General features: G+C 41.8%; 1 protein-coding gene across 6 annotated transcripts in view; it reads right to left on the reverse strand.

Annotated features, from left to right (window-relative positions):
* Nucleotides 1-19233, reverse strand: part of ENPP2 (ectonucleotide pyrophosphatase/phosphodiesterase 2) — a 77142-nt gene that overhangs the window by 39438 nt on the left and 18471 nt on the right. For all 6 annotated transcript variants that reach the window (XM_063327454.1, XM_063327455.1, XM_063327457.1 and 3 more), the window contains exons 3-8: nt 15230-15385; nt 12978-13103; nt 10839-10899; nt 9507-9604; nt 8301-8380; nt 6879-6998 (exon numbers count right to left, since the gene is read on the reverse strand). In XM_063327454.1, the coding sequence (XP_063183524.1) occupies nt 6879-6998; nt 8301-8380; nt 9507-9604; nt 10839-10899; nt 12978-13103; nt 15230-15385 (641 nt within the window). The remainder of the gene's footprint in view (nt 1-6878; nt 6999-8300; nt 8381-9506; nt 9605-10838; nt 10900-12977; nt 13104-15229; nt 15386-19233) is intronic.

Genomic DNA, 19233 nt, shown 5'->3' on the forward strand with positions numbered 1-19233 from the left:
TAACTTCAGCCTGAACCCTGTGTCTAACTAAGGCAGGAACTACTCATTGGTGGTTCATGGTCATCCCGGGTGAAAAAGGGCCCACGCTTAAAGCAATTACATTTTTCTTTGCATTGCAGAGTTATTCCGAGAGCAGAACCCTGGCATGGCAGAGAAAAGAGGTCAAATACAAATTCAGGATGAGGAGTGTCAGCTCCACTGCTGTTATGCTCTTTGGTCTTGATGTACTTGGAAAACCATTGTCCCTGCAGAGCTGCAGCAGGTTTATTTTTCTTTGAAAGTGTTTGTGTTCCTGCAAAGTTTAAATAATTTTGCAGATATCTTTGGGAAGGTACCAACAAACTAAGTCCAGGAGAATTCAGTATTTGGATTTTACCATCTGTTAACTCTAGTTTGACTTTCTAGTGCTTTGGCCTGCACAGGTCCAAGTGGTCCAGCCTGCCTGGTTGGCCAAATCAGCCCAGCCGAGTTCCACCCTCAGCAGCTGAAGCTGTCCTATGCTGCTGCTGACTGTTAGTGCTGCTGAAATCACCCGTGACTCTGTCTATTTTAGGCAGAGATTTTAAACATGTGCCAAAAGACGTCCTCCCTCTGGCCAAGGAAATAAAATAGTAGTCAACTTGACAGAGGAATAATTAAGCCCTATGTACATTGCCAAGGTACCCAGCATGCCTGCAAGAAGGTGGTAGCTATTTTTTATTCCTGTTGAGCATACAGTGTGTTTCACGAGGGTCACGTGAAAGCAGCATCAACACCTTTCTGAACAGGGAGTAACACAAGGAAGCAGAGACCACTCCTAGTTGCACATTCCCAAGCACGCCCTCCTTGCTCCCAAGTATTTCACCTCAGGAATGCAGCCATTTACATTGGCATTCACTGTTTGGAGGAGGACATGTGTCTGCTGCACTTGGAATAAGCTCAACAGCTAAGACAATGATCTGTTGCAGTCAAAGACCAGCAAATCAGAAGGCCCATATCTGACCACAACATCCGAGAAGTGAGTCTCAATGACTCCATCCTGACTTTGCCAGGCAGGGCCTGATTCAACTCAAGGTTACAACAAAGTACTACTGGACCTCCGCCCTCCTATTTTTTAAGGGGGGGAAAAAAAAAAAGCCTTTGTTTTTTATTTAAAACCAAAATAAGAAAATACAACACTATTCAGCATCGTACCTAAAGCTGCTACTCATAAAAATACGTTTGCAGAGATGTCTTTAAGCATGCAGAGAAGCAGCAGCCATCTAGATGGAAGAATTTCTATCCGCACTTAGCAAGCTTTAAATCAAGTTTCCAGCGTGTTTTCCTGCAGCCTAATCACCAGTGAGCATCCCTCACTGTCCTTAAATTAAATTCATTGTCTTTCAAAGCAGGCTACAAGTCATGCCTCCTACAGGCCAACATGAGTCCACGCTTCAGTCAATGTAGGATAGGAAAAAAAACCACCTCAGCTGATGCCTTTCGGAAGGGAATAAGGGCTATTGTTCCATTTCCTTTCTGTTGGTTAGAGTCGCAGTCTTAATTAATCCTAGATGTTCCAGTACTGAGCATGTAAATGTAATGCATTATATACACTCTGTGGCCGGTCTCATCTGTTCAGGTCACTTATCATAAAGTTTGCTGTGTTAGGCGTTGCAAGGTCAGTACCATTTGTGAGCTTATGTAATTTATTTGCTATATGTAAATACATGGGTTTTAACTGTTAATATGTTAGAACTTTATAGTCAGCTGTTTAACTGTGTCAGATGTGCACCCTTGGGTTGCATATGGTACAAGCCTTATTCTATTGCAAGCTATATAAAGGCCTATTTCTGAATTAATTTGCGTAAGCAGAGAAGAAGGGAATAAATATTAAAAAAATAATAATAAAAATCAAAGATTAACCACTCTGTCTTCATACCATGCCACAGGAATTAGAGAATATTTAACTTCGCCAATGCAAAAAGATCTGTTAAATTATGGACGCACACATTCAACCTTAGTACACTGGCAAATGGCCCAAGGAATAATATACATGTTTTTCTAGATGTATATGAAACATATCCTGTAAGTTGAATTACTGTCATTTTCATACCCTCTGTGTTGAATGACTATATTTCTTCTCCTTTATTTATGGATAAAAATAGACTAGCTAAGCAATAGTTCAGGTGGCAATGCCATACGGAACATTGAAGTCCCAAGCCCTCCCTTCTTTTGACTGTTAGACAGGTTTGCACGCAAATGCTAGGTACAGAGTTATTGAAGATAGCTGTTGAGTTGTCTTTGAAAACCTGCACAGTAAGTGGGGCACCTCCCTACTTTTAATCTCCCATGAATAAATAAGAGCCCGTAACTTTGCCAAGGCTGCCCCGTATTTGTTGCACTATGAAAGGACTGGCAGCAGCACATCTCAGGTCAGGGCTGATGGGAGGGACGGATCTGAAGTCCAGCCCTTGGGCCAAATTGCGCAAACATGCTCCCACTTGTCAACCAGGGAAGGAGATTCATGTCAGGAGCAGAGGAATCACACGCACCCACTGCAGCCTGTTGTGTGAAGCGGGGCCAAGCGGTTTTGGCAGAAGATAAACCCCCTTGCGTTCTAACACTCCTCAGAGTGTTAGAGAGAGCTGGTAATGCAGGAGTGGGAAATCCCTTCCACGCCCAGGGAAAAGGGGGAAGGGGGGAAATCATGGCATTTCCCAGGCAAAGAAACACATACGAGATTGGTGTAAGCATGCAGAATTAATACCAGGGTGGTGCCAAATGTTACACTCCTGTGCCATTTGCAATTTGTCCTGACAACAAGGTAAAACGCCCCTTACACACTCCTTACTCTTTAACAGGACACAAACGATCTCACAGCCTTGACAACTAAGCATTGCCTTCTTGCCCAAACAGAATATTTTGGTATAAGAAACCTATTGAATAATTAGGCAGAGTTAAAGGTCCCTGTTGCTTGTTCATGGCTCAAGCTAGATGAAAAGAAATACTTATAAAAAGAAATTACAGACATGCTCCTTCTGCTTCCCCCACCAATCAACAAGGTGATTGCGAAATGTGTTCGGGACAAAAAGGCAGATTTCTGCAGAGCCTGGGCTCCCCAGATGTAACTATCCTGCCAGTGCTCAGGCTGACTAGGCGAGAAAATGAAAATAATAATTTCTTTCTGTAATCATCAGATAGTAAAAATCAACAAAAATCCAATAAACAGGAGAGCAAAATGGTTTTATCCCAAAGGTTGATATAGAATGTGAAATTTAGTTAAAATCAGGAATATCCAGTTAAGATGTATAGCGATGATGCCTAGTGTCTACAGGCATACCTTGTAGGCTCTAAAGACAGCTTCATGACATGTTGTCACTTACCTAGGAACAACAGGGCCCTTTTTAAGGATTATCTCAGCATCTCAAGCTGGGCCCTTTTTGAGGGTTGTGTTCTCTTTAAAAAGTTAATAGTGAAAATAAAGCTGCATACAAGGTGCCCTAAACAACCTTCAGTACTTTTATAATTAAGATATTTCTGGAGATAGGCATCTTTGGAGCCAAACTCGGATCCAAGCTGGTTTTACCTTCTGAAGGAGCCTCTCGGTCCCCATTAACCACAGACCAGCAGTTTTAGACCTGTCATCTTCTGACCTTGGGGAGGCGAATGGATTATTTCTAAGGATCACGAAATATCACTAAAAAAATCCCAGTGCATTGTCTGTTGTATAAACTTAAGCTCACTACATCAAATCAAGACATGAAAAACTACTGCTTAACAGAAGCCAAAGGCAGCCAGGGCTTCAGTGCTTAAAGTTACATGGGATGAAAACAGAGTCTCAGTGCCAAGAAAAATGAGCGGTAAACTTAGTTTCCCTTTTGAGAGCATGGGCCCTGATGGGGAGATGCTGTAGCAATATGAGGAGTGGATTTGCGGCTGTTTCCTATCAACGCTTCTGTTCTGAAAACAAGGTGGGTTTAAGTTTATATAATAAATCAAGGTTGTATACTAAATCAGAAGACTGGGTTTCAGGAAGTCACACAACCAGCCAGAGCACATCGAAACACTTCCAAGCTACCATCTCCCCCCTTCTCCTTTCCTAATGATCTTAAAATTAATTTCTCATAATTCCCGGTGTAGAAACATTCAGCTACTCATCTGCCAAATCCCACTGATGTCCATGGTAATCCGGCTGTTTCCGAGCAAGATGCCGAGTATTTAAACAATTTAAAAAAAAAAGAAAAGGGGGGAAAAAAATTAACAAAGCCAAATATAATAAGCCAGTTTCCAGGAGCAAGAAAGTATTTCAGAAATTAACAACATTACGTGACATTCTTTTCTAGGCAGTTTTAGCCATAATACGAGGCTGGGGGTCTCAGACACTTTTTCTGCCTTCCTGGGCAGGAAAATAATAATTCCCAACTCTCTGCATACCAGGTACCACTCTGCAATTGTTTAAGTAGAATCATAGAATTGTTGAGGTTGGAAGGGACCTTTAAGATCATCGAGTCCAACCTTTAACCTACCCTGACAAGAGCCACTTCTAAACCATGTCCCTAAGTGCCCCATCTACCCTTTTTTTAAACACCTCCAGGGTGTACTCCAGTTTGAGCCCCAAGACCTAAAAAGAACCGGATGAATATGTGATATGACATGCTGAGCATATTTCCTTTCCTCCCCCCTTAGTTTTACTGCTTCATCTTTCAATTCCCAGCTATTTTTGGCAGTCTATGTCAATGTGATATTTAGAGAAAATTATAAAAAGGAGTTAGAAACTGACTGTATCTAATCTATATATAGATGGAAATAAATTTTTTTCTTACAAAAATCTGCAATTCTCTTATCAAATGTGCAAATCTTTCACATGCAGAGAGAGCGTGTAATTTATATTATACTTCTGCACGAGATCTACCACGTTGTCACCCAACCATTATGGCCACTCTTATCAGGCTTGCCGAATTTACAGGTTTCCCTCATGAGAAGCGTGAGAGGATTGAATTATAGCCCTTCCTCGATGCATTTGTTTCCAATTCTCCAAAGACATTTCCAGTTTATTACATTATTTGTGTGGTTTTCCTTTTTAACACTTCTTCAGATCAGATGGTTTATTTTATCATCCTTATTTGTGTACACAACACTCCCCCCTTGTCCTCTGAGGATTTCATCCAGCGTATGGTCATCCACTGTTGTGTAACTTTCTTGAACTCTTCTCAGCTGACATTCTTCCTGACCCTTGTTTACAGTCCGGAGTGACTTTTATTCTCTGGAGCAGCATAGGTGTTTCTAGTGGATGGATGTGGGAATTACCAATATTCCCCACTCACCACAGCAGGTGATGAAGTATTTAGACTTGTATTTTACTTTTAAAATATCGTCGTTTAAAAATAGAGACATTTGTACAGTCCCCAAAAGTTAGTTCCCCACTAACTCCTACCCAATTATGATTAAGGTAAGATGCATAATTAAATTTGCAATGCATAATTAAATTACAGCTGCTTAACAAGTTTTCACACAGGAGTTGAGCCACAATATTGTCTATGAGCTCGATGCCTGGCTGCTGCCGGCACGGTTTGTTAGCCGCGTGGGTCTGGCTGTAACTGAGATGGAGGGAGATGTTACCCGCTGCTGCCCTTCCACTGCTCCTAGTTTTGATCCTGCTTCTTCACTCACATCTGGGGGGGATAACAGCCAGGCACGTTCCTCACCCCCTCCTCTCCTGGCAGCCCATGCTAACAGCTAACCCGGGTCGTAGCTGGGCGAGGGAGCGACTGCGCTCCCTGTTACGCTGACAAATTTTACAAGAGCACGAATACCTCATTCTGGCTCAGCTACAGCCAGACACATCTGCCTGTCACGCATCTGCCTGCGGCTCTAAATTGCCTTGTCTTGCATTTGTTGTGGACTAAACCCACATGCAGACAAATAACACACACACTCGCTAAGCCTAAAACCATCTGAGTAACTTCCTTTAGTCTCTTGGGATATTTCTGTTTTAAGAGATTTGGGGGATGACGCTGATCACTTTAGCAAACAGCAATGATGATGTTCCCAAAGCCCTTCTGATTTCCCCGTCTCTTTCTCCCACTCTCTTGTGGGGTTAACTGGTCAGTGAGCTTTTAAACCATAGTTCCCTAAAGAAGCAGTGCAATGAAATGTGCACGTACCTTAGCTGCTTGCATGTAAAACTTATTAGTTTAATTTAAACCCACTTTTGTTGGCAAAGCAAGCCACAAGCATGTGCACTAATAGGGGAAACTGCAGCAGAAGCAAGGGGACCGTCTGAGCTGTAGTCATGCAGAATACTTTGAAGGAGGCCATTTCCTTGCCCAGAATAAGGATTCGGAGCTAGAGAAACCAACAAGTCCCACACTAATCTAAGAGAGAGGACCTAGTTCAGCCACAGCTGCTGTGCTCAAGGCAGAAATGAATTCACAAACTTCTACAGCTTCTGCAGCAAGTCAGGTAACAGCGCTCGCTTGTGGACTTAACAAATGATAATTATGAAGCTGTGCCATGCTACTCTGACAGAACATTAATACTAAAACTGCCACAAGAACATTACTAGGAGAAAAACCTGAGAAACCCATAATGAAAAGGAAACGTTATGCCATGGTGACAAAAATATAGTAATTCGTGTTAAACTGCTGCCTAAGTGAGGTTTTTTTTTCCTAGCCACGTCTAATTTATACTTATCAATGCAAGGACCTTTCCATAATCAATGGCTTTATTATTCTGAAAAGCCCAAGCCAACTCAAAACGTTACATTAAATTGATAGACTCAGGGCCAGCCGGGGGGGGAGATTAGGTACAAATTGTTCACAGATGTATTTTTTTAATTATTATTATTGGCTATGTTCCACAGCACAGAGGGAGGGGAGGAGAGGGGGGAGGGAAGGAGGAGGAGGGAACCTGAAACTTACCGGTTGACCTCCCCACCATCTGTGATTGAATTTCTCTCGCCCTCGAAGGCTGAAGCTGGCATCAAACACTGGGTCATACATCGAATTGCCAACGATTCCGTGTGATTCAGGATAGAGTCCCTTTGTGCAGAAGTAGATTAATTAGTAAGACCCTAACGCACACAAATCCAGTTCTTCATAGCTACCTGCAAATATCACTAAATTACTTTAAAATAGGTATCTTTGTAACTGCAGACCAGAAAAGGTTGTAACTTTAAGATAAGCAAATTTAAAACTGGCTGTAGTAATGAAACCAGTAGGAGATGATTGAATTGTGCTAAAGAGCACAAGAACTCCTGTTACTTGATACTTTGAAGTATTTTCACACTGGTTAAAAGTTAGTTTGAGGCCATCTAAAGTAAGCAAAAATTTATGAAAAGAAGATTGATTTGAACTTTCAGTTACTCTTCATGAATTCCCTTTCTGGAAACAGTAATTCATTCTCTCGTTACATGAGTAACACTTAGCATTTCCATTTTATAATGTTTTATCTTCACAAGAGCCTCTGTGAGATAAGAGTTATTTCCAAGAAAAAACAAACGAGGCAAGTCACCCAAAGCCATGGCCTTATATCACAATTTGTCCAGCAGTAAAGGCAATGTAAGAGGTTTCTGCTCTTCTCCCTTTCTCTTGCCCTTCCCCCATCCCCAGCTATTCGTTTCTCTCATCCCCCCCTTTCACTTCCCATTTAACCTTTGTGCAGAGGCTGCAGGAAGAAAAAAAGAACAGGGAAAAAATACAGCCGCAGGTATGAAGTCCCTTAGCCCAGCTTTGGGATCACTGTCACACAGGAGCATTTGCATCCCAGGGTGGGGACAGCCTGGCCACCAGCCGTGCCACCAGAGTGCCAAAGTGATGGTTTGTCTTCCTGCAGGGCCAACGCAGCATCCAGACGTGCTCAGCAGCTGTAAATTGTAAGTCAGCTGCTAAGTCAGCCCCTCTGACTTCAACTACTGCAAGGAAGGAACAACTGCTGGTTGTATCCTGGGTGGGTTTCAATGGCCTTCCCCCCCCGCCCTCCCCAGAAAAACTGCGAACTATAATTACACAGCAGTACAAATAACTGCAAAAGCAGGCATGGGAAAACACAGGAAAGCTGTAACACAGTGTGTAGTGGTGAGATACACTTTATCTCAGAACTTCAAAATGCTGAAGAAAATACTTAGCATAACTGAAGGCCAACTGAAGTCAGTGAAGCAGTTTTATTAATATATATATTATATATATTATATTAATAATATATATATATATTTATTTATATATATATATACATATATATATATATATATATATATATATATATATATATCTTGCTTCCCACAACCCACATTTCTACTGCAATGCAACATTTTATCATTAAAAGAATCCTTCCCAGGGACTTACGGTAGCAAGGGTGTACAGGTTGGGGAAGGTTTTTGTAGGGTAGACAGGTCTCATGTAAGGAGAATGTGTTCCACAAGATCCTGAAAAATCGATAGGGCATGCAAACATTAGGAAGTGAAGCTCAGACACAGAAAACAAAAACAACAAAAAAAAAAAAGTCATTTGCTGTGACTCAGAATGCTGCAGAAACTGGTTAAATTTTAACTAATTTAAATGAACATTCTGCTGCTTAACATTGGCAGGTCTTCTGTGAAACAGTAGTAAATCCACTCGCGCGCTCTTTGTACTTCACAATAAACAACTGAAATAATGCAGCCAGAGGACTACAGAACCAGCTACATTTCTGTAGACTGTTCTCCTTTCTGAGCTAGCCTCCTTCCAGAATCCAGAGTCATTGGAAGTATCTCGCCAAGTAATACAACATGAGAAAATGCAGGCTAATTTTAAGTGATGAATATACTAAAGTTGCAGTTTCACAATGGGCTTTGGCCGCAGCTCCCCAGATGGCTACACAAATACGAGGGACTGTGCACACACATAGGAGGGGAAAAAAAAAAAAAACAACCAAAAACCACCTTTCAAGGTTCTGGGCACGCAGACAAACTCCCATGCTATTCTGGGAAGCTCAAATATGCATTGCATCCCATACTCCACAAACCCAGGTGGATGCCCACTCCCCCAGAGGCGAGTGGGGGGCTGCTCATGCCTGGGGCACGTCCCCAGCCAGTTATCACACACTCACTGCAGCTCCCGCACCCACTTACCCATGTCTTCAACATCAAATGAATCAGGTGGAAAATTTTGTGGGCCCCTCCCAACTGGCCTATAAGGGTGCATGATACAGACCACGTACTGACGATGCACTTCTGTGCTGACAAAACCATATGAAGGTCACCGATTCTAAGCAGCGTTCCCCAAAGCAGCAGTTCTCTCCGCCCTCCCCAACTGCTGTGTGCTGCTTTAGCCAGGGTGCTTTCAAGCCACCAGCTGATACCATCTAAACCAAAGGGGACTTCTGCCATTTCGCTTGCATAGAAAAAAAAAGACTTAATCTTTGTTAGACCTTTCAGGCAGAGGAACACTACATTTGGTGCAGCCCTTCTACCCGCGAGCTCCATGCTGACTTCTGTTACTCAATGAACAATGACAACAACTAGGCTGCAAGAGTTTGTCTTTCGTTTATTGTAAGGAAACAGAGGTACTCACTCAGTTTTTCAATATTGGGCATGACCTTGTTCCCTTTCTTCATATATGATGCACGGAAACCATCAACAGAGAAGATGATCAAAGGAGGACGAACAAATCTAAAACCAAAAGCAGCAGGAGTGTCAGGCAGCATTTCAAAATGATTCTTTTTCTCCCACTTGCTCACTGAGACTCCACAGAATCTAAATTACAGTTAGTGCGTGTGTTATAGGTCTATAATTTTTTTGCTTACTTAACAGAGAAGCACAAATTGATTATCTTCACGCTTAGTAACATCCAGTGTTCACTCAGCGAAAGAGCTGAGCTCCAACACAAAAGACATCTTCCCTGCATAGCTAAAAACATATAGCCCCAAAAGGCAAGTGCTTATAGAAGGAGATGGAGAAGGGAAAAAAATAGTATGCATGAGTACCCACCCTAGCATACAATCTGTAGTTAAAAACCACATGTCTCATGACAGCTGGTCTCCTCTCTTCTCAAACAAAAGTTCACGTGGCATTTTGAGTGAGCTCTGTGAGTCAGAACTCATCCTCACATACTCAAAATGTCAGTATTTTATGTTATTTTATTACATTTTTATTTACTACTGCTACTGGGAGTTGACCCTAAGCTGGCAGAGGTGTGTCCTGGATGGACACACCTGGACTTTTAACGTTAGTCACCTGCTGCGGGGGTAAGCAGCCATCACTGTCACCAGGAGAAGGAGAAGCAGGGGCTCCTATCTCCTCCAAACTCTCCTCCTAATAGCACAGGCTGAGCTGCAAGCCGACACAGCACCTGAGCAGATGCTGACCTTTTAGGATAATAGTGAGCCAACTGGTTTCAAAACCGCTTACTTTTCAATGTTACTCATGTGCTCAAATACCTCACTAAGTCAACTGCAATTTAGAAATCCTTTCATTTAGGAAGACAACACTAAGAGTACAAAATTAAATTTAAAAAAAATGGCCCGAACTGTGCTCACATATGACTCAACTTGAATTTTATTGAAATCAGAAAAACCTAAACCTTTCCACTGACTTCAAGGGAGTTTGGTTACCTTCCCTATATGGGTAAGTGAAGCTGGCAAACCCATCGGCAGGTGATCAAAGACCAAGAGTTCAGCCCAACACATACACCACTACTCGTGCAGCAGCTCAAAGGCAAATGTGTTACAATATTATCTATCTGCCTCATCGTACACATGGTGAAGCACAGGAAAGCATCCAACCCACAAGCATCCGGGCTGTGTGACAGGGCCAGTGCAGAAATGTGGTGTTCAGAGGTCCAGGGCAGAGCCAGGACCATTGGCCTTGCTACATCTGACTTTGCAGTTGCATGCAAAACACTTACCCTGCTGGACATTCAGGAGCCTTTATCTCTTCACAGTCATCATCCACCCAGTGGGTTTCTCCTACCAGAAAAGTCACATTGGAGTTTAAAAAAAAAATAAAAAAATAAAAGTCTGTGGACACAGCTACAGGTTTCACAAAAAATGACGAAAAAAAAAAAGTCTAGCTGCAGTTAATGAACTGTCTTGTCCTTCTTCCCATGAATAATGAGGAGGTCTTTTCACAAAGCTGAACAAATGATCTGGTTATATTCTATTCAACGAGAACAGCCAAACTAGCACTCCTAGAAGTAGCTGTTAAAACTGGAGTTAAAAGTGTCCTTTTGACCACAGGAGACAGTGGTAATGCTTTAGGCACAGTGGCCATCTATTTAAATTTTTTTATTTTCGATCCGTCAAAAACAGGTAGGTGCTGCTTCTGGCTGTGAATTCCCACCCTCCTCCCCACCAGCTCTGATGGCTCCATGAGCTGATTCAGCTGGCTAAAGACACAAAACAAAATTCATTCTGGGGAAGAAAAACAACTCTAAATAGTTTCCAGCTGGTTTATAGAGCTGATCAGCTCATGGATCAGGTGAGACTCAGACACAGCTAAAAAAAGCATTAATACTCTTTCAGAGCTATATTAGTTAAAATTACTTTATGTAATCATTTTCTTTAGGTTTTCACTGCTGAATGCCCACCATAGAGTGGCTTATGACTTGCACTTTCACAGGTCAATTTAAAACCAAATTATTAGCTAATGAGGCTTGCTTCCTGACCTGGCACTCTTAAAGGAACTGCAGTTCAATTAAAAGAACAAAACAAAAAACGCCATAGAAAAGATCTGCAGGAAATGTGTCCTGCAGCAATTCCAACTGACCATGACAGGAGGTGGAGGGACAATTTCCAAGAAAAAAAAAAAAAAAAAAAAAAAAAAAACCAACCCAACACACTATCCCCAGATAGGCAAAGGCATGAATAAAGAGGAAACACTGTTCTCACATAAGGCTTACTTCTGTCAGAGTGCCAGGGTCATTGAGATCATTTGTTATTAGCCAATTAAACAAAGATTATGTACATTAAAACTGGAGACATGTAAATTCCTCTGTCTTGACCCTTGTAAGAGGGAGCTCACAAAAAAGGCAGGAACTGAAAATTATACCACTATTTAAGTGGTCTCACATAAGGGGTTTCTTTGGGAAGGGGAAGAACCTAATCTATGGGGACTTGCTGGAAGATACATATATCATTTGGATTCCCAACAGCAAACCTCAAGTAAAGAAGAAAAGTCCATTTTCAGTGTATGGATCTGGACTGTTATAATTTTCTTAACATATGCAGTTGGCCAAAATGGTGTGGAAAAAAATTTCAAACTGTAACCCTTCCACCAGTAAAGTTAATGAATGAAAAAACTAAGAACTAGCTGAGATACAAAAGTGAGAAACTGTAGAGTTCATTACCAAGGATCAGAAGATCTGCTCTGAATGGGAGATACATTACACAAGGCCGAAGATTGGCTCCAGAAGATTGGGGTAGAGGATGAAAATTAAGCCTTCACAGCCCATCCACCCACCAACCAGTGCAGGCTGTACTCCAGCCATGGTGTGTCGAGAAGGTGGCATGGTCATCCCCAACCAACATGTCCTCTGAAGCCTGTACATCCCATCTGTGAAATACAGCCCTTGTATTCTCAAAATCCCTTTCCCTCAAGAAATAAAACCTACAAGTGTTAGGCCAAGTAGTTTGAGCAGGAGCTTTTGTGGTGGGGGTGTCGAGAGGTCTTTGAGATGGAGATAGCATATCTAGGAATGCTCCATTTCTTCAAGACCATCAGATATCCCTGCTTTCCCTGTGATGCGGACAAGCGCATCTGAACAATTTTGTGTTTTACTCTAAACTCTTCACCACCCACGCCTCTTCTCTTTCCATCAGTATCTCTACAGGCAAAGACAACATCCTTCTACCATCAACAAATTAGAATTATTCACCTCTGCTAGTGCCCAAAAAATTACAAATGTAATTCCCCATTCTTCCCCCCTCCTCCCAAAAATCAGAACCAAACAAGGAGAGGGTTCCTTCTTTAGAAGAAAATTCTATACCCACAGGGCTGTCCTATGTCAGGTTTGGAAAGATAAGAGGTAGAAAGACCAAAGTCGTACCTTTGCAAATGACTTGGTAATTAGTACAACAATCTCCTCTACTTAAGCAGTCTTCAGAGCAGTGACAAGCATTGTCATCATTCCTGGTTTCTCCACAACGATCTTTGGTACATTCCCAGCCCCGAGCTAAATCATTCACAAGGTAAGCAAGAATGAGAGATAATAATCAAAACAAAAAGTACTCAAGCCATAATGACAACAATCTAGTCGTTAAAGTTGGATGTAAATTTTATGGGCCCATTTTAGCGATTTCAAGACCTCTGAAGTAGGTACGTCAACCAGAAACAAAAAAAGACTCCTGTGTCCCACAGGTGCAGGAGGGTTCCTCCACCCACACTCAAGTGCTTCTGCTACCCTCAGGTGCTGTACTCCAGGGTTTGTACAACCTGAATGTCACAAAAAGTGTGTAAAGGAGAAGACAAGAAAGTATTTTGAGAGATAAATGGCGGGGCCTGGAGCACAAACTAAGAATTCTGGTGTTTCTTGAGTAAATCCATTCTTTTTCTCCCAACTATTTGAGTCCCCAGATCAATCCATAGGAAATAAGAGAAAGCTGAAAAGAGACTATATGGATGTAAATTGGTGCTTTACTCCCATCAGTTCCATACCCACAGGGTGAGATTCAGAATCAACTGCAAAGTTATGAGAACAAGAGCTGCTGTTCTAAGGAAAAACATGGCACAGCTGCTGTAAAACACTCCAGCTCTTCTCATCTTGTGCATGAAGGTAGGATGTAAGGGCTTGACTAAATTAGGGTGCTCTCTCAAAGGCGGTACATTGCTACACTTTGGAATAAAGCTTAAAGATGTAAGCATATGGTTTTCCATGTCCTGGCCCAACCAACAAGAAACTTTAAAAATCACTTTAGAAAACATGCACCCAGTAAAAAACACACCACACCAGATCAACACCTTTTATCCCCTTTTCTCATTCATTTGTGGCTTTTTTCTATAAATATGTAATATTCAGAGGTTGTACATGTGATAATTGCCTTAATAAATGCCTGTGGGAGTATATGACAATTCACACAACAGTCCCAAGGGCAACGCGGGTATCCATACACATATGTGGACATGGTGCGCTGCGGACAGGAGGCTGAGGAACTGAAAACTTGCCCTTTGGTAGCAAACATCTTGTATTGTGCTGAAAGACTTCAAAAAGAGCCTCTCATTCTGCAGTCATTTACACCAGCGTTAGCATAGAAGTCAGACATTTTTGGCCTGGAACCATAGTAGTTTTTCATACCAGATTAGCTCACCATTTTTTGGTACCAAACCATTAAAATTATATCATCATAAACAGAACCAAGGGATTCGGGACCCTCAAGTATGGCACAACCATTGGCAATGATATTTTTAATCATTAGACTTCTCTTCTGGCTGCTTAGTAAGTGTAATTCTTTGATAAAGCAAGAAAATATTTAATGGCAAAAGTAGAAAGCACCTGTGTCAACTTTGACCACTGTGTAAACACTCAAGGAGATGGGTACAACTAATAATTTAAATGCACTACGCTAAGAAGTAAAACATAACTCATGGCCCTCTTTGAAGTTTTCCTTGCCTAGGACTCATGAAAAAACCAAAAAGAAAATGAACCCAGTGCTGTATTTCCATCCCCCAGGGTCCAATGAATTGGAGTCAAACATTTTTACCAGTGTGTTATATGCATCCTGACATGTAGAAATTGGACTCTGGGGCAAGGATAACAAGCCCAGCCTGTCACCTGCAGCTTACTCCAAGAGGACCCACACCGCTTCAATGCACCCAGGTTCAGAGGCGCCTTCATGAGTGACCGCAATGCACAGCCCACAGGTGAGCATTAATTCCTCCAGTATCAAGTTATCACGTGGGAGAAAAAAGGATGGCTGACATGGAATGACCAACCTCCAGCCTTTACCATGTCTCTTTTCATTGCAACCTAGAGGTCAAACTGGTGCCTGAACACTGATTATTGCTTTTAATTGAGTATCAGAAGATCCACTTTTCATGTAGTACGAACAGTACCCTGCTTTTTCTGCCCTGGAAGCCATGGCCAAAGCCCAGCAGTGAGGAGCGATAGGTGCACATCCCTACTGCTCCTTGCAAGGAAACTTGGGCTGCATTTTGGGCTGAGCCAAGCCTGCCCGGCGAGGTGAGGTGCGGAGGAGATGCAGGTTATGGCAGGGAGCAACGGTTTATCAGGCAGGTCCCGACCTCTGGCAGAAACCAGGTGTCAGCAGCGCCTGGCAGTGCGGGACAGGAGACCCATCGTACCTGTCTTTAAGCACAGCTCATCAAAGTCGAAGCAGCAGCTGTTGTAGCTCTTGCACAGGTTGTCACAGCGGCAGCCAGGAGGCTCTGCCTCTTGAAGTTCAAAGCATCTGTTTTTGCAGGAGCCAGAGGTACTGATCCAGGGGGAATCTGACAGGACTGTGTGGAACAAGAAACAGGGCAACATCTGTCAGGCCAGCAGCGGTGGGACGGGCGGCTCAGCCCTGAGCCACTCGGATGAGCAAAACCTCGGCTGCCCTGCTCTGGGGAAGGGAAGGGAGCAGGAAGAGGAGAAGGGTTGCTTGAAGAAACAAAAACCAGAAAAACAACACAAAAGAACAAATTCCAAAATGGTTGCTCTTTTGGGGGAGGGGGGAAAAAAAAAAAAAAAAAAGAAGGAAGCAGCGTGCTGTGATAACGTCCTGCAAAGAAACAGCTCTGGCTTTACCTCTGTAGCAATCAAGAGATCATTAGCAGAAATGTATTGAAGTCTCCAAGGCCCCATTCCAGGAGCTGCAGCTATTCCTCAGAAGCAGCAGGCCTTTGTTTTCAGAAACCAAGTGACATTTTCATGGCTGGCTGGGCCGTTTGCATAGGAAAGGACTGCGATTAATCTACATGCAGTCAGCAGGGCTTGGTTTGGTATACTGGAAGGCGCCAAATCAATGTCAAGTGTGAAAGAAAACTGTAAGATGCTCTATAAATTAACGGAGAAGTAAAGCAAGGCTTTTTGGTGGGCTTCTGCAGAGCATTAAATTATAAAACCTTAAGAAAATACAAAAGTACAATATATTTGATGTGTATAACTAAATGGAGGGCTGCCAGTCTGAAAACGATGAATAATGTATTATACTTCAATAATTGTGTTTATTAGTAAGGGCCCTTACTGTCAAAGCAGACATGTACTTCTCTGCTCTTTTCTCAAAACTTACTATTTCATACATTTTATACATTTTTCCTATAAGAGAATCCTACATAGCAGCTTATATGAAGCAGGAAAATTGTGTGCTGCTCTCTAGGGTTAATAATATTTTACGAAATAAAATAATGAATGTAAGTTATTCTTTAAAACAGAGGTGTTCCAAGGAACATTTCACAATGCCTCTTGTTCCTTGAGAGACCTATTAAAATTAGGTCTTTAAAATTGTCTTGGGGTTTGTTTTCTTTTAGACCACGGTTTGGGTTTGGTTTTGGTTTTGGCAAACCTCACCATGATTAGCAGTACGATTTTAAGAGGACTGATGCAATGGCACTTTTGGGAAACAGTTGCTCTGATCTTTTCTTATATATTTTTCCCCAACTCTTTTACATAGCTGAGAGTTTAGCCTCCACATAAACTGAGGGCAAATCTCTTCCCAAACGAGACAGCATTATCCCAGCACCGTGAGAATGGATGGAAAAGTAGATGAAGGGGGAGTGCAGAAGTGACATTGGAATAGCTGGTGTCCCACCAGCTCCCATCCCCAGTACTACTGCTCCACCACTTCCCTTGGAGTGCCACTGGCACTGGTTGGACACCAGCATAAACCACTTCAGGGCCAAACCTGGCTCTACAACACGATAATGGGTAAGAAAACCAAACCTACCACGGACACAGTCATGGATCATGGCAGTGGCAAGGCTCACTCATGTGACTGCTGGAAAAGGTAGTAGTAGACAACTGTGTCTTTCTCTGCTTTTGTGTTTTTGTCATCAGTTGAGTAATGCTCAGAGCAAGTAACATCACACACAGAGTGAAGTTTCGCTCTATAGGTATATACCCCACAAGCATGCTGTTAATGAGCCATCAATATTTTGGCCATCTGCACTTCCAAGAAGCTAAAGTTCATGTATCTATGCTGGCAACACACAGATCAGTATTTTTTTTTGCTTACATAAATAGGCCACAAAGCTATGCTAGAAATTAATCGCATGAGAATTGTTTCAAAGCACGCAGACTTTTGTTTCAAAGCTCTCAGATTTTCAGAGATATGAAGTCTTGTTCCTTATTTTTAATGACAGCTGTTTCCTGCCAAATGCTTCTGAAAATCTGTTACTAAATAATATTTCCATGTTATTTAACCTCTTCCACTGCTTTCCTTTTTGGAAGCCAGGTAATGCATAATCACAGATCCAGTAAGCTGCAAATCACAGGCATTACGGACTCAAAGGTATTACATAGTAACATACACCATATATCCCTTAGACTGGCACTGCCCTCTCCATTTCAAAGGAATGAGAGGGAGATGATTTCAGAAGGTCAAAAACCACATGTCAACAAGCATTTAGGAAAGAGAAGGTGTAAATCTGGCTGCAGATTACATAAGGGACAGAGTCAACTGCAGCTCAAGGAATGTCTAGGGGTTGTTAAGAGCAGCTCATTTATCAAGAAACCACTGGAACAAATTGCCCACAGAGGCTGTGCAATCTCTAATCTTGGAGATTTTGAAGAACAGGTTAAACCAAGATCTGTCAGGAGCACTTCAGTAATAACTGACCACGTCTTGGGATACAGGGAAGGTCTACATAGCTGTTCAAGCTCCTCTCTAGCTCCGTCTTCTATAATTGCAAGTAGGGTTTCCGTTTCACATAAGAAAGGTTTACCCCAGCTACCTTGTCAGTTATTTTTTTCACATCTCTTGACAACCGCTTCATTACTGATGTAACAAATTATCCCACATTACTTAGCAAATTCAAGTCACACCTTGTGAGTCAGTGTAGGACACTTTCCATTTAGCAACACAAAAGAGGACTTGGTTTAATTCCTCTGATCTCTGAACACATTAAGATCCTTCCTTTGTTTATCATGCTTGACCTTGCCTTTGCAGCCAGACCATGATTTTCAGGTCGTGCACAATGCCATGGCACGGGTACTGGTGCATGCAGAATAGTTTGAAAATATATCACCAGGAGCTCCATCCCTGCTGAGCATTTTCAAATTAACAGAAGCCCCTGTACAGAACAAATGTACACAAATTCCTGCATCCCTCCACAGCTCCTGCAATCAGACCATGCAGCAGGCAGAGGGATCTCAACATGAAGATCCTCCCCTGCTTACTTAATACATAAAGCTTTTTACATCTTTTCCCACGCATTCTTTTTTTTGGCCAACTAAACTCAAAACAACCACCCAAGGATTGTCTCTTATGTCATAGGTTAGAGACAGAAGAGTTACACAGGACAATAGTGCCTTCCTGATTCAGTCCATGGAGGTTGTTACATTTCTGTTGTAAATGTGTTATGTTTACCTTGGAAAGCGCCATATCGAACTACTTGCTCTGATTCTATCTGATTACAATATTTAAAAAAAAAAAAAATCAAATCCGTTCACTTCCAGCAGTATTTCAATCATAGGACTACACAATATAGACATGCTTACATAGTCATTACAGGAAGGAGACTATCTGGTAAGAATTTGCCATTTTGGATCTTATGGATCCTATATGGAACCTATATGGATCAACCAAATACCTACAAAAAACATCTGGAACACCAGTTTTGGTAGATGATATTCATATTATGAACCTGAATTTCATTTTATAGAATGCCATTGCAATGAGTAAAATTTCAACGAAAGGTCACATAAACTTAAAAATACATCCAAACTGTACCAATGCAAGAAAGATAGGACTCCCTTTTCAATGACATGCTTAGAAATACAGTGAGAAGCGATAGAAAATTTTCAGTGTGTCTCCTTCCAAAATTTAAGATATCATCCTATCATGACCAAGGAACATGCTTCAAGAAACTACTAAGTACCCCCTGAAAGTGCTCACAAAGATGTCTAGGAAGCTCACAAAGTAAACAATTTATAAAGGCAAGGATATAAAAAAATGGGAGCCTTGGTTCTCTAATGCCTTTTAGAAATTTTAAGTAAAAAATGTTTTTCAATGAAATAATTTGTTGGGTACAACTATTAAACATTCTAAATGTATAAAGGCATATATATGTACACATACATCAAAAGAGAACAAGAGGGGTTTAGGCATTATGGTACTTCTTTGACATGCATTTATAAGAGACTGGCA

The sequence above is a fragment of the Chroicocephalus ridibundus genome, chromosome 2 (assembly GCF_963924245.1).
Source record: "Chroicocephalus ridibundus chromosome 2, bChrRid1.1, whole genome shotgun sequence".
NCBI classification, from domain to species: Eukaryota; Metazoa; Chordata; class Aves; order Charadriiformes; family Laridae; genus Chroicocephalus; species Chroicocephalus ridibundus.